This window comes from Pempheris klunzingeri, chromosome 3 (genome assembly GCF_042242105.1).
Source record: "Pempheris klunzingeri isolate RE-2024b chromosome 3, fPemKlu1.hap1, whole genome shotgun sequence".
NCBI lineage: Eukaryota > Metazoa > Chordata > Actinopteri > Acropomatiformes > Pempheridae > Pempheris > Pempheris klunzingeri.
In genome coordinates, this window is record NC_092014.1 from 29,685,330 (window position 1) to 29,700,581 (window position 15,252).

General features: G+C 40.5%; 1 protein-coding gene, 1 long non-coding RNA gene and 2 other non-coding genes across 4 annotated transcripts; 1 reads left to right on the forward strand and 3 right to left on the reverse strand.

The window, feature by feature from the left end:
• Positions 1–11: 11 nt before the first annotated feature.
• Positions 12–3,362, reverse strand: LOC139199175 (fibrinogen-like protein 1). The gene is made up of 7 exons (XM_070828199.1): positions 3,251–3,362; positions 2,439–2,607; positions 1,706–1,865; positions 1,493–1,590; positions 1,331–1,419; positions 463–680; positions 12–315 (listed from the first exon to the last, which is right to left on the reverse strand). The coding sequence occupies exons 1-7, from the start codon at positions 3,305–3,307 to the stop codon at positions 57–59; spliced, it is 1,050 nt and encodes a 349-aa protein (XP_070684300.1). The 5' UTR covers positions 3,308–3,362; the 3' UTR covers positions 12–56.
• Positions 3,363–4,576: 1,214 nt separating this feature from the next.
• trnar-ucu (transfer RNA arginine (anticodon UCU)) lies at positions 4,577–4,668 on the reverse strand. Its single transcript is given in 2 exon segments — positions 4,577–4,612; positions 4,632–4,668. It is a non-coding gene; the product is annotated as a tRNA-Arg (tRNA).
• A 1,674-nt stretch (positions 4,669–6,342) lies between these two features.
• On the forward strand, positions 6,343–6,415 carry trnak-uuu (transfer RNA lysine (anticodon UUU)). The gene has a single exon. It is a non-coding gene; the product is annotated as a tRNA-Lys (tRNA).
• Positions 6,416–6,887: 472 nt separating this feature from the next.
• LOC139199000 (uncharacterized) lies at positions 6,888–11,395 on the reverse strand. Its single transcript, XR_011584110.1, has 2 exons — positions 11,304–11,395; positions 6,888–8,119 (listed from the first exon to the last, which is right to left on the reverse strand). It is a non-coding gene; the product is annotated as an uncharacterized lncRNA (long non-coding RNA).
• Positions 11,396–15,252: the final 3,857 nt, after the last annotated feature.

A 15,252-nucleotide genomic window follows, 5' to 3' on the forward strand; every position in this document is an offset into this window, starting at 1 on the left:
AAGTGAAATGACACTGACTTTACCCAGTTTGCACCCCATAAATGATGTGAAGCTTTTCAGCTCGGGTAAGGAGACTCATGCTTTTGGCCATGAGGGAGATCGATGACGCCGCCTGCTGCTTTGCTGGAGTCAAGTTGGCCCGGTAACGGGACAATGACCGGCGGTGGATGCTCGAGGTCAGCAGCTCGTACCATCATAACCACGGACTTGATGGAGTACCACCAACCGTGCCATGTGTACCACACCACCCCATCATCTGTCATTGCTTGGTACGGTCCTTTGTAGTAATGGCCATTCAGGTTGCCCGAATCACACCTGTGATGGAGAAGAGGAAAAAAAACATAGTTGACAAACCAGTCGGTAGTAACTGTTGTGTGTGTGTGTGTGTGTGTGTGTGTGTGAGCGTATATTTTAATTCTATTAATTTGTACATAACCAAAGTAGACTAAAGCTGCCTACTACCTGCTGAACCACCATCCTGATTTGCTGTGTCTGATACACTTGGCGTCTTCGTTTTCGGCGTCGCGGTCATTCAGCTGGTCGTAAGTGCTGAATTTGATCCCACCCGATCCCACGCCTGGATCGCTCCCTTTCAGCCCAGCAGAAGGGGGTCCGTAAACATGGGCGAAGGCGTTCCCTGCATTCCCATTGTAGTCTCCCAAATGTAACTGGTACTGGTCCTTTGAGTGATGAAATAAAAGCAGAGTTTTGAATAAATCTTTGATGGTGCAAAAGAACCTTGGTACACTTGCATTTTCCATTATAATCAGATTCTTGCATCCATGTTCACATTCAGTTAGGAATTAATGTTCAATTTGTAATAGAAAACAACAAAAACAATGAATATGATAATTAAGCTAATGAGGTTTTGTTCTGAATAGAGTGGCATGATTGTAAATGACAGCAAAGTAGGCAGACGCCCAATGGGGAAGAAGGAGGAATGAGAGAGTGGAGAAATGGGGATGGATACAAATGAGAAGAAGAAGAGAAAGTGTTGAGAGAAAAACTGAGGGAGCCGTGAGTGGTAAGATAAGAGGAGAATGAAAGGGGAGCGATGAAGAACAGATGGCAGGTGTGGAGCCAGATGTCCTCGCTGTGATATAAAACAGTCCAAATAAGACCCCCACTGTTATGGGGAACGAAGAGAGGGCAAGGTTAAATACAGAAAAAGAATAGAAACCAGAGGAAAGACACACACCGAAGCCTTACAAGCTGTTCGCAGTGCACTTGATTACAGACAGACACATAGTTACATCATATCCACCAGTCTAGAGACCCCCACCCGTAACACTAAATTACTTCTTATTTTCTCTTTCAGTGTCTGTTTTACCTTTTCGTTGTCCACTTTGAAGTTCTTGTACTCTGCGTGGCGCTGATTCCCCTCAAAGTCCTCCATGTCGATCCGCAAGTCATAGTTTCCTAGAAGGCATTTAGTTACACCTGCAACCATTCTATGATATCAAATCATCTGAAAACATGTAGGTATACACACCTTGCGAGGTGAGATAGTGTAGAGGTTCATTGCCCAGCCAGAACTCCCCATCAGGCGAGTAGTGGTCTCCAAATCCATGCTTGTACTCCACCCACGCTCTGCCCACAGTGCAATGTGCTGCTTACACATTGGCTTCACTTCACTATGTAAAATCTCTGGACACGTGCGGAGGGTAAATTCCTATTTTTAAAGGAAAAGCTGACAAACACACACCTGTCAAAGCTCTCTCTGCCATCTCTCCTCCTCTGGAAGACAGTCCATCCTCCTCCGTTGTTCATGTCACAGTAGACGCTCAGTGCAGTTGGAGAGCCGTCTGGACGAATCACATATAGCCCACTGGCCACGTTACCGTCTGCAAACACCTCGGAGCAGTCTGAATGCATAAAGATATACAAGATCACATATTCAACCTGGCAGGTAAATAATGCAGTGGTTTGAATGAAATAGTAGCCGGCAGACGCCCACATACACAGCTTTGCTTTCATCTGTGTGAGATTCTTTGTGGCTTTTTTTTTTTTTTTTTGCAAGGTCATGACAGGCGTGGAAGTGTTGACTTAGCTACAAATACAGCACAGCATGGGCATTTGCTCCATTTCTATTTGCCAACATCTTTTATCCTTTACACCTCATTTGTCGGAAACATATAGAAATGCTCCACAGGGATTTGAAGATCTGTTCGTTCATTCATTTTGCAACATGATCATTCATTTGAATCCGTGTTTCAGGCCGTCGGATGAATGTAAGTCCAATATTCACTTTTAGCTCTGCTTTTGGTCTCCACCACCTCCTGAGGGACATATCTGGCTCCTCAGCTGCCAAATGCTCTACTATTTTCCCCAGGCAGTCTCTAACTGTGTCTGCTGGCAGGTAAGTTAGCTGTTAGGGAAAGCAGAACTCTGACAGCCACACACACACGTATGTATCTTTCATTGCGGCCTGGCTGTACCTCTGTAGAGGTTCTCTGGGCTCAGGTGTGAGTTGGGTATGTGCTCCAGCTGCTGAGCCTGGCTGTTGTGAAGCTCCTTAATGTAGCGATGCTGGTCATCGATCACATTCATCAGGCCCCGGATCTCTGCTTCCAGGCGGACCACCTTCTCCTCACACGGCACAGGGGCCTGGACAGAGAAGACATTACAGGGTCGAGAGCTGGACCTTAAGGGTAGAAGGAACCCGCAACTGATCTCCAGAATACAAGTACAGCTAACATTTTTACTTACAACTGGATCAAACTGCAATTGAAACCCACTTGTTTTTGCAACAATAAACGCTCTATAATATCATTTAGTTGGTCAGGACTGTACCGAGACCAGCAGCTGGTTCTTTAGTTTGTGAAAAATCTTTCATAGACTTTAATATAAACTTTATGACCGTGCAAACCTTCAGTGGATTAGCACTCATGTCCAGTCAGTTTGCTTTTGCCGTGGTTTCCTCATATTACTACAGTGAATAAACCTCACCATGAAGTGTTGTCCAACTACTGCTTTACCAAACAAGTGACCTCTTTAGAACGGTCTGTGCCGTCTATCCAGTGTAGCAGGAGCACTGTTTCAGGAAAGAGATTGCTGTTGTTTTGTAAAAACCAAATAGAGACATTCCAATCACCTCTTTTGTGTTGGGGTGAAGGTAGAACCCTCAAAGACAAATCTCTCTCAAAGCCTGTAAGCATGAAACCAAAACTATCTGCATAGAATATGGCACGATTAGAAGTTCTGCAGCACAGTGTTTATCATATACAGAGAACGAGCCGCTGTGCCTTACCGCAAGAGAGGCAGCCAGGTGAACAAGTAAGGCCACTGATGTCCTCAGCATTCCCATAGTCACTGATTAGAAGGAACTGAATCACTGTCTACAATCTCTCTGACTTGCTCTGTCCTCTCCTCTACCCTGTTTGACTGGGTAGAGGAGATGCTACAACATCTTATTGGACTGTACATGGACACGGACACTTTGTGAGCCAGCCTCCATCTAGTGGCTGGAGGAAAAACAGTGTCAGCAAACCATTTGGTACTAATCAGGAGGTATGGAGTTAGAAAAATATACATAGATTTTATTTCCATGTCTGTGATGTATTCTATAGGTACAGACAGTGAAAGTATGGAAAGGTGTATTATATTGTAACCTATTAACGTGGGCGCCAAAATAAAAAGCAACAGGTTCCACTGTTGCCTCACAGCTACAAGACCCCAGGTTTGAACCCAGGTTTGAACCTGGGGTCTTTCCGTGTGGAGTTTGCATGTTCTCCCTGTGCTTGCATGGGTTTTCTCCGGTTACTCCGGCTTCCTCCAACAGTCCAAAGACATGCAGGTTAATTGGTCACTCTAAATTGCTCTAAATTGGTGTGAGTGTGAGCATGAGTGGTTGTCTGTCTCTGTGTGTCGGCCCTGTGACTGACTGGCGACCAGTCCAGGCTGTACCCTGCATCTCATCCAAAGTCAGCTGGGATAGGCTCCAGCCCCCCCCCACGACCCTGGCAGATAAGTGGTATAGACAATGGATGGATTGGGAGGTTTCACAATATACAGAGGCTGCTCAGGTGGTCAATAACATAAGAGAGCCTGGATGACCAGTTACTGATCCCATCGAAAATGAGTGTCAGCATGTCGTTGTGATTAACTTACATGCTCTCTACCTTTAGAATACACCAGGTTGATAAAACACCAAAAGTTGAGCAAGTGTAGAATGATGGTTTTGCTATTTGAGATGCCTTCAATACACTAAGGATCATCTTTGGTTAATGTTAAAACGTACAATGGTACTTTTGACTGTTACAGTGAATATTGCCATACTGGAGCCAGCTGACATTGAGCGAGAGGCGGGTTAGGGTTAACCCAATTTATTGATAAATAATCCTTCTTACACCAAGCAATGTAGATCTTCAGCAACAATCAGTTTGCATTTTCTAACACGCACACTAATTAAAGAAACATATCTCTGAATTTACTTGACATGCACTTTAACTAAATAAATATTAGTAATTAACAAATGTAAATGATCTCTACAGTTATTTGACCTCTTTTCGACCAAAGATAATATTTCATTCGCACCACGCCACAGTGGTAAACAAGACTTTCCTCCATAAAACAGCGACTCCGGTGGGACTCGAACCCACAACCTTTGAATCACTCCTCAAGTGCTTGACTAGAAGTCCAATGCGCTATCCATTGCGCCACGGAGCCACCTGTTGCTACAAGAGATGCCTTCAGTTCTTCAATTATCATCTGTAACGTCAGTCCGCCGTGTGGGGTGATTGATTTTGGGAACCACGACTGGGAAACTCACAGCCACAGAATCTTCACCCAAGCGACAATGTTCGTGTGTGGGTGCCACTGCTTGATGCTCACTATGCTACAGCGGAGTTACGCGTTTGCGCTGAAAGCTCTCCTCCTGGTTTTTACGGTTTTTACTCGAAGATTGAAGACTTTGTCTTGTACACGGAAAGGTCCAAAGGCGAAAAAACCTGGAGAATGTTCTTTATTTCATTTTATTTTATTTTATTTCTGTCTATATGAGCTACATGACTGGTCGGCTTCCGGTTTGTCCTGCAGTGTCAAGGCGCTGCACACAAACCTGACTTCCTGTTTGTGTCCGCCTTCAAAATAAGAGCTAATGTGTGAAAGCGTAACCGCATATCTGTCTAAGTCAAAACCAAAACACCACCATAGGTGCCATCTTTTCAGTGAAAAGTTTACACACTGAACAACCACACTTAAAACACTTTCTTTTGACGTGATCTTTCACTGGATGGGCTACAGATGAATCCTTAAACTCTTTGCATGTCTTTTACATGAGTATTATGATTCCAGCGGAGTACTAAAGACGGAACACCACCGATCGGTTAATCGAGCATTTTTGCTGTAAACAATATGTGCTCAAATATTTAGACATTATAAAGCGTCTTTTATAAGTAACTTATGTAGACCATAAAAGTTAACTACATTGTAAATGAGGGGTGAATAAAGCCTTTTTTAATTGGACATTTGGCTCAAATGTTCACCAATTTAACTGATAAAACTGTAACTGCCATTGTTATCGTACATTTCTTACTATATATTACTTTAATACACTATTGTACCAATAATAGTACCCAGTGTTTCACTGGTGCATTAAAAATGTTGACCAGCTGGTGGCACTAGAGAAAAAAGCAGGGCCACTAGGTTTGATTCCCTGGGCACTCTGGATATCTGTACTTAATAATAATAATAATAATAATAATAGTAATAATAGTGATGATAATAATAATTTGCCTCCCCTCTTTTGCACCCCTCATAAGTTACATCGCATAGTTGAGGTGGCAGAAAACGGTCCAACTAAATAGAGAAACACAATCTTGATCAATTAGGTTACGGATAGGAATGCAGCACCTCCTACTTAGCAGTGTATTGTAAACAGCACAAACATCGCGTATAGGGTACTCAAGGCTTGTCTTAAAATTATCATTTTAGTGCTGTTGAGTTAGAGCGGTGATGCTTTTATTTTGAAAAAGAAATCGGAAGAGATATTCGTGTTCTGGAAAACTTACACGGCTAGCAAAAATGCTAATGCTACATCAGACGACTTTTGAGGCGACTTCACAGACACATTTCCAATGTCGGAATAAAATCATGGGAGTTTTGTTACAATTGCCTTTGGTGTAAGGTGGTTATAAAGGTTATAATATATAAAGGTGGTTCTTTATCACAACGTTAAAGAACGAGTTAACATGGTGTCAACATGGCGTTTACACGGGCTAACGTTACCTAGGTTACCTGACGGATGTTTGCAGTGAGCGTTCACAAAGTCACTGTTGTCCCCTCGTTTATCCATCATTGTTATGTTCTACAAGAAACTATTGTATATCCCTAGTTAGAAGAGCCCGGATAGCTCAGTCGGTAGAGCATCAGACTTTTAATCTGAGGGTCCAGGGTTCAAGTCCCTGTTCGGGCGCTATGTTTTCCTTTAGTCCTTAATATTGCCTCGTGGCTTTTACAGGCGCTACTTGTCCGTCTAACAAATCCGTTATGTGACAGCCAATCGTGTTACTAATCGCTACCAACAATCCACCATATTTTTGCATATATTTTGCTCTGTCGTCACCGTGGCTTCATATCCCACTGGGACCGTTTTAGAAGCAGAGCTTCTTGCCTGACTGATTGAAAAGATTTTGTTGATTTGTGTGCATGTCTGTACTAATACAGCAATGCGCACATCTTTTTTTTTGCATTTTTATTCTATTAGACTGCCATGCATTTGGAAAGTCTGATATATCAGTTAGAATTATTTATAATATGTAAAACACCAGGAATACCATTAAATAATATACTAAAGCTAAAAAATAGTCAAATGACCACAGTTTGACTGAAACTAATGTTAATTGTCACTTTTTGCTCAGTATCAATTACGACAATTAAGACAGAAGCTATTTCAACAATTTATTTGAAAATCATAAAACACACACGGATTGTATTCCCTATACAATTACAATTGTTTGGTTTGATTGGTTGACAACATTTTCTGAACTTTAAACATACATAAAGAGTATTTATCACTGTTCTATATTTGGCCGACTGTTCAGAGAAATAAAGTGTTCAAAATCTTTAACCTGCAGCAAACTACATCTTTAAAATCATCACACCACAATCATTCTTCTTCTAAATCTGATCCTTGAGCATCAAATGAACCGATTTATAATCCTGACATCTTATTCTCCTTCCTCCATTCGTGCCTTTTATCACTACAGTACAGTGACATCACATAAATCGGCCTTTTTGTCATCCTCCTGCACAGAGCTGACTAGTGCTATCTCCTCTGATCCTCCCTGTTTATCTGCACTTGTCTGTCCTTCCACCGCACTTTGGCTCCCCTCACACACACTACCCGTTTCCTCCCCGTCCTCGATCCTAATTGTCTCACTGTCTTCTTCCTCCCTTCCACCCAACACCCTTTCCCTCAGGTTGTCCTCCTCCACACTGGAGCAGTCATTTGAATAATCACTGTCTTCCTTCTGTAGTTCTTCATTCTTCGCTCCACAACCACTTCCTTCTCCTTCGTCATCTCTCCCGTCTCCTTGTCCGTCTCCTCGTCTTTCTTCTGCTCCCTCCTCCTCATTATCCTCCCCTCCTCTCTTCCCTCCTGGCCAGAGGCGAAGCCCCATCAGGTCCTCGAGGTTACCGATCGCGGTCCTCAGCCTCTTCCTCACACCCAGTAGGCACCTGCGGACAGAGCTGTCCTGACCTGACCTACTCATGGCATGGACACACCCCACACACAGCATCAACCCAATGATGGCCAACAGAGTGAACAAAATGACTAACTTCGAGGATTTGGAGGAGGGAGGGTCTTTGCCTTTGGTGGTATTTGTGGAAACTGATACAGCTGCAGATGATGATGACGGTGACGCAGGGGTGGTGTCTTGTCGTTTGGTGAGTTTTTTCTCAGTTGTTACGGCAGACTGATTCGAGCCAGATGTAGAGCTAACTTTAGGATCAGGAGCTTCGGTGGATGCTGTCACGTTTGGGAATGGAGATGTGGTGTTTGGGAATGGAGATGTGCTGCTGCTGTGGTATGTCTGCTTATCAGCAGAGGACGCAGGAATCAGGAGAATTAATGTGAATAAAGTGAGAACTAGGGTGACCTTGGCCCTCATGGTGCCTGTGTGCGTCGGTAAAAAGACAAAAACCAGAAATAGAAGTTAGAATAATGGCAGCATTTCATAAAGACTCATATCCACATCACAGAATAATATGGAGTGCAGTTCTAAGACAACAGTGGTCCCTCTGATATACAGTGACAGTATGTTAACACACTCGATTGTGTGAGCAGAGCTTATTCAAAACGACTGATACATGATTTTGCAGCGTTTCCTCTGTGTGCTCCTTCACCTTACAATAGGAGTAAAACATCAACATGGGATTACTGAACACATCGGCTCAGGATGCACATACAGTGGACTTCCCCAGCCTTTAACAGATTCAACCGTCCCTTTTTTTTTATAACCTGGGCCGTGTGGGTGCCGTTCAGGGTAAGGCTTCTGAGCAGGATACTTGTAAGATAGATAGTTTCAGTCAGAGCGGATCTTTGTCTCATGGTGTACCTTTTTTTTCCTGCCACATACTATCTCTCCTGTCATTTCCGATCTATCCACCTGTTCGCAGCCGTTTTGCAGTATACATACCACCCCATGTCCACTCCTTCCCTGTCAGATTGTCTATTGTGCTTATATATGCATACACTTAAATGCTGAGGAATGCATCATCTGGCAGACATCTTATTCGACCGAATAACTGACTAAACTTCACAACCTTTACTGTTGTTTTACTGTTAGGTCAGTTATTCAATACATCACAGAAGAATACGCACATGTTGCACGATTTTACATCATGTCACTCATGTCACCCCACACAACGTTGCGTGTACACTCACATTTACACTCAGTCACAGTGTGCAAAAGAGCATGTAGTTAGTCTTTTTGTTTCTGTCGTTATAGCCACCATTGCTGTCATTGTCAATGTCTATTTCAAACAATTGCAGAGACACTTTTACACTCAATTTTTGAAAAAAATGGCCAGATATGGAAGGTTGGATGCAATTTTCACTTCCAATTGACTAATTTAGATTGCGGGGATGAACTGATTAGATAACTGGGATAAAATGAGATCGTTTGAAACTCGCCTGCTTGCTTTCACAATGGAACTGATGTCAAGCTTTAGATACAATGGCTGCAAAAATTCCTTGTATCTGTTTGGCTGGCCAAGATCACGTCCAACATATTGTTCACAGTTTACCCGCCATCAGCCCTCAAACTGTCTTACTGTAAACTGTAGGTAACCATTGCCAGTTTCTGTAATATTCATGCAATTTGAAGTTATCATTTCGCACATATTTCACATTTGCTTTCATTGACTCAACTCGCCCGAAGTTGGACATTTTGAATTTTGTGCATTTTTTTCCTGCGGTCTTAAGACCTTCACAATGCTAAATACTAAATGATGGCTTCAATTCTTCTTATCTTTACTCTTATTCTTATAACTATTCTTTAATGCAACCGTGCATTCCACTGCACATGCATGGAGGCCTTTAGATAATGGCCAAAGCTATGTTAAAGAATAAACGTAAACCAATAAACATCATACCACTGATATTGCAACCAAGGATGTACAAGTGCTAATTATGTATTATCAATTAATGTATTATCTTATGCATTAATTTCCTATTTATACAAATCAAGTAGCCCTATGGCATACCATCATTGGTAATTGGGAACACAGTAAAATCCACTTTTTAAAGGAGTCACCCTCTCTGGATGACAGCGGTGCCACATACAGATTATAAGTGGGACAGACCACTGTTATTGCTAGTGAATACCAAAACGTGGCATTTAGGACAGAATACAATACATAGAAAAAAACTTTCTCTAGAGTATTTCACAAGGAGGTACAGCGTGCACTACACAGGAAACAGTAACATATACGCATGCACTTGAAGGGTCAGGATGTGGTTGTATCTGCCAGCCTCATACGTCTGTATCACATAGGAAGTAACAGGAAATCTAGTTTTTGCAATTTGACTGCATTTATGTGCAACTGCCGCTAAGCAGGTAGTTGGTTTTCTCAGTAGAGTCACTGCTCGGCTTTGATGCATCGACACGTTTTTTTGTTCTTCAGTAAACTATAGGGAGAGGGTACTCACAGTTTCACCCCTTGTACTACACATTTTAATGTTGCTGTTGTTAATGTGATTCCAAACCTAATATGAACATTGTACATTGTATTTATTACCTTTATTTAGTTATTTATTACTTTTACTTACATTTTGTACATTTTTATTTTGCTTAGTTGTTTGTATTCATGGTGGTGGTCACTTTAACTTTCTATGCTATTGTAACACCAGAATTTTCCCCCGGGGATCAATAAAATATTTCTATCTATCTATCTATGAAAGTCATTGTATTTTGATTTCCTATCAGATATCTCTTAACCTATCCTTAAGAACCCCTAAACCACAAGTAAATTAATCATTGCAAATCCACCAGAAATGATTTTTGAATTCTACTGGAGATCCCAAAGTTTGTAAATATACCAAACATTTATGTATGACTTTGAGGTGAATAGGTATAAAATGGTGCGGAATACATGTACAATATTGCAATTTGATAATGTATATAAAAACACAGGTTTGAATATTTAACTCAACATGATTCGGATAAATAATACTCCCAGTAAGTGACAGTTATAAAAAAAAAAAAAAAAGGTTTATTCTATTCAGTCTGTATTTAGAAAGACTATTGAAATGTAAGGATAAGTATTATGAGTTTGGGAGGCTCAAATGCATTTGAACATTTAATGCACAAGAGCATTTGTTACGTTGATTCAGTGCGTTGATCTGCTAAAGGAAGCACTCAAGTCAAAATCAAAGTTTGAGTGATCATTTATATGAAAGTTAACTATTATCAGTTCCTGTGAGTGAAATCAAGTAGAATTTGTGAATTATAATAATCAAAGCCAACTGAAACACAGCTTGTAAAAAATCCCCTAACCCACATAAACCTGATGATCATGCTCGTGTTCAGTCATTCTAGTAGGTCATGAGCAATCTCTGTTCAATATGACTTTTAGTTTTAACACCAACATTTCCTTAGTACTACATCTATATCTATATATATACACACACACACTACTATATAGTTGTTTTCTTAAGAAAAGGAACTTATTAGGGGACAGGGTAGAGCTGAAAGTGAGGGGAAGGTCACAGTGACAGTAACATCTACAGATGTATTTAATTTGTATGAACATGTGTAACTAAACTCGTCTAAATGAAAATGAAAGTGTTCACTTACTTGCTGAGCTGATTGTCCTGTCAAAGAGGTTAGCAGAATGGAGAAAAAGAGAATAAAGTGAAGTAGATGAAGATGTGGATGAGGATGTGAAAAGAGCGGCAGAAAGAAAAACTGAGGCATGTGAAAGATGTAGGAGGGAGGGCGGGGAACAGTTATAAGAAAAGTGAGACGAATGGGAAGTTTCGGTGTGTTCACCGCTTCAGAAAATTAGGTCAGTACATGCTCATAGTTGCCATTTGTTATATATTCATCTCCACTAAACTTTGTCTGTTAATGATGATCCTCTTTATGTGGTGATTGAAATAAACTGCATTGGCTTTAATCTAAAATATATACTTTAAACTATGTGTGTGAAGATATTAAAAACACACGTGATCGACAAAAGCTGTCACACTGAACTTTTTAAGTAAACTGGCATGGCGTGAACTGGCCGTCCACACCAAAGTGTACCTGTCGGTTTTTCTTGGTGTACACACACACACACACACACACACACACATACAGCCACAGTGAAAAACATCTCATAGCATTTCTATTTGAAGGTTTATCTTAAAGAATAGAGGTAGGAACTCTATAAACCAGAACAATGAACTTTCACATTATGCACTCACTTAATCCATTGTCAGTACAGAACATGAGAAGAGATCCCTTCAACAGGTGCGTAGCTACAATGTGTAGCTTCTGATTTTTAATCCAAAACAGCTCAAAGATATTGACTGAATTGATTCTGTCGAGGATGAAATCACTCCACCCAGTTTCATGGCTGCTTGATGATGGTGAAGACAGTCTAGGTAGTACAATGAGTGGAAAATGGGATGTCTGAGTTGAGGTTAAAAACATTTATTCTTCAGTTCTGCCCTGGCTGCCTTGCATAATTACCTTACATAATGTACTGCTCCAAGCATAAAAAAGGAGCTTTTGCATTGAGGGAGGAGGTTGACCATAGTGCTGTACAACATTAGTTTGACCAGCAGCAATTAAATGACATCAGTAGTACACTGTAAAACCTGATGAGTTAGTTCAACTCAAACCATTTGAGGACACTGATTGCCTTAAATCGTTTAAGTTTATTAACTCAAACAATTTAAGCATCAGTAATGATTTGATTTGAGAACAGGTAACTTGAGTATTTATTGTTACAACAACTTGAGTAAATCAGGTTACTATTGAATCTATTAGGTACTGTGCACTCATAAGCTGTGCTTGTCTAAACTTATTTGAAATGTGTTTAATGAACTTATTGGAATGACATTATGCTAACTTAAATGTATCTTCTTGCTACAAATATTACAGGCTAAGTTGTATTTACTCGTTAAAACTAGAATGTAAAAATGAGATGTAATGAAAACAAATAACTTCAAACTTGATGTGAGTACTCAATTTATTTGAGGAAACTGATTGCCTTAAACCATGTAAGTTGCTTTAACAAAATATAGACAACCATCTGGCACAACTACTCTAACAATTTATTTACTTGAACTCTGAAAGCACATTATTGAATACATAACATGTCTACAGCTCAAACAGTTTATTCCTCTCCACTTACTTACTGTTCATTTGAATTTTCTTCACCCTCCTCCACATTGTGTGTCTGATCTACAGATCAATCATATTAAACAAAAAAACTGAAAAAGGAAACCAGCCATGCTATTTTACTCACAAGCTTCATTGGTAAATATTCTGGACACTGAGGATTAATAAATATTGTCTCTGTCAGGCAGTATAATACCTATTTATTTGCATTTACTTACAGGACTCAAAAATAAAATAATCATAATCATGGAAATTTGCAGCAAAAATGTTGATTTAATGCTAGGGGGTCTTTCTGTAGCTATAGATGTGCTTGTCTTCTAAATATCTGATTAAAAAAAAAATTCAATTGATGTTTTGATGCATCTGTGCTCCTTTGAGTCAGTGTCCATAATTTAATACTGTGAAGCTTGTGAATAAAATGTCATACACATTTATATGCTGACAAAAGAAACTAAGCCTCATAATAACAAACTGAAATAAATGTTTTCCCTTTGTGGTAAAAGTGTGAAGACCTAAACAATGCAGAAATGCACTGTATTAAAAACTATGAAGTCAAAATAGAAGTCTTCTGTCCCTGTTGAGTGATGGGCACTGTGCCTGTTTGAACGCATAGCAATCAGAACTGCCCTGAAGGTATTCGTACTTGTTTACCCGTTGTTCACAACTTATTCAAGCTCATTTCTCAGGTCTGTAACTTAGGTATGAGTTGTTTCCTTCCATCATCACAATTTAAAAGGACTACCTGGATGAACTCAAAGAAGCCACTTAGCTTCTCAGGGTAGCTCAAATGAAGAGCATACATCAGCCCAAACAAAATCACGAATGAATCAGTCCAAGATCTGTGAGACATTATGTGTGAATCAGAACTGCTGATGACTCGAAATTTCCCCATTGTGGGATAAATAAAGGAATATCTATCTATCTATCTATCTATTACAACCTGATCCTCAAGGATGATTGCCACATGGTGAGTCTCAAAGGGAACTCCTGCAGGCACCTCATCTTTGTTCACCACTGCCACCAGAGCCACTGTTCCCTCCTGGCGTGCCTCCAACTCATCCTGAAAAGCAAATATACACTACTCACAAAAAGTTAGGGATATTTGGCTTTCAGGTGAAATTTCAGGATGAACCTAAAATACATTCTAACCTTTCCAGGTGAACTTAATGTGACCTTCTCTAAACCTTTGAATGCACATGTCCAACTGTTCAGTGTTTCAGTACTTTCTGCACCAGCTGCTGTTCTCTAACAAGAAGCTTAACAGCAACATTCACAACAGGTTTGATCCATGAATCCACCAATACATTTCCTGCTTCAGTTAGAATTGGTATTTAAACAGTCCTCCTCATCCTGCTGTTCACATTCTGACATCATGAGACCAAGACGACACCTAACAGTTGATCAGCAGCACCTCAACACTGGAGGCTTCAAACAGGAAGTCCTCAGACGGAGGTGTTCACTGAGCTTAGAGGGTCACAGAGTGTCATCAGGAGGTTGGAACAGTGATACAGAGACTGGAAGAGTCACAGAAAGGAGAGGAGTGGACGTCCTTTGGCCACGTCCCAATTTATTGAGACACTGAACATGTTTTGTTGTGGTATACCTACCACTGTTGGTAGATTTTCTTTCAATAAATTGTTTAAGATGAATAAAATCACCAGTGCATGCCTCTACTTAAATGCCCTACTTTCATGATATAATATCACTGTAGCATTCACTTTTTACATTTTCCATAGATTTCACCTGAAAGTCGAATATCCCTAACTTTTTGTGAGTAGTGTATATCTGCCATCCAATCATATCACCAAAACAAGCATGTCTGCTTTGGCCAATTCCACCATAACCCCACTTCTGGGCTCCGATGCATTCTTAGGATTTTGCTAATGTTATTGTTTTCAGCGTTCACTGAAAAGGCAGAGAAGAGCAATAAAAAAAAAAAAAGACAATTAGTAAGTTGGATATCTCTCAGTATCTCTCAGTAAAGATGCCTATAACTGCATTAATATACCTTTTATGGAAGTTGAGCCTGGTGATTCCAGAATAAAGTGCATTTTCTAAGTTTGCAGAGGAGAGGATTGGCCTGATATTGATTAGCTGTCTAAGTTTGACAAAGCGAAGACGACTCTGAGTCGAAGATAACAACCAGGCTACAGACCTCTTTTCGAACATTATCAGATAAGCACCTACTCTAGAGGAGAGGCAGTTAATGCTACAAGTCAATTTTCCCTTTGCTTTCCTGTTGAGATGAGATCTTTTTTGTTTTTTAATTGTCGCTAGTGTGATCCTGATGATCTGTGTCTGATTAGTGATGTTGTCGGCTGACTTTCACTAGAATCCGCACTGATTCTAAAGAAAATTCTGCAGCTACAGCCAGAGAGCCTCTTGTGATGGATCCGCTGGCTCAGCTATAACATAG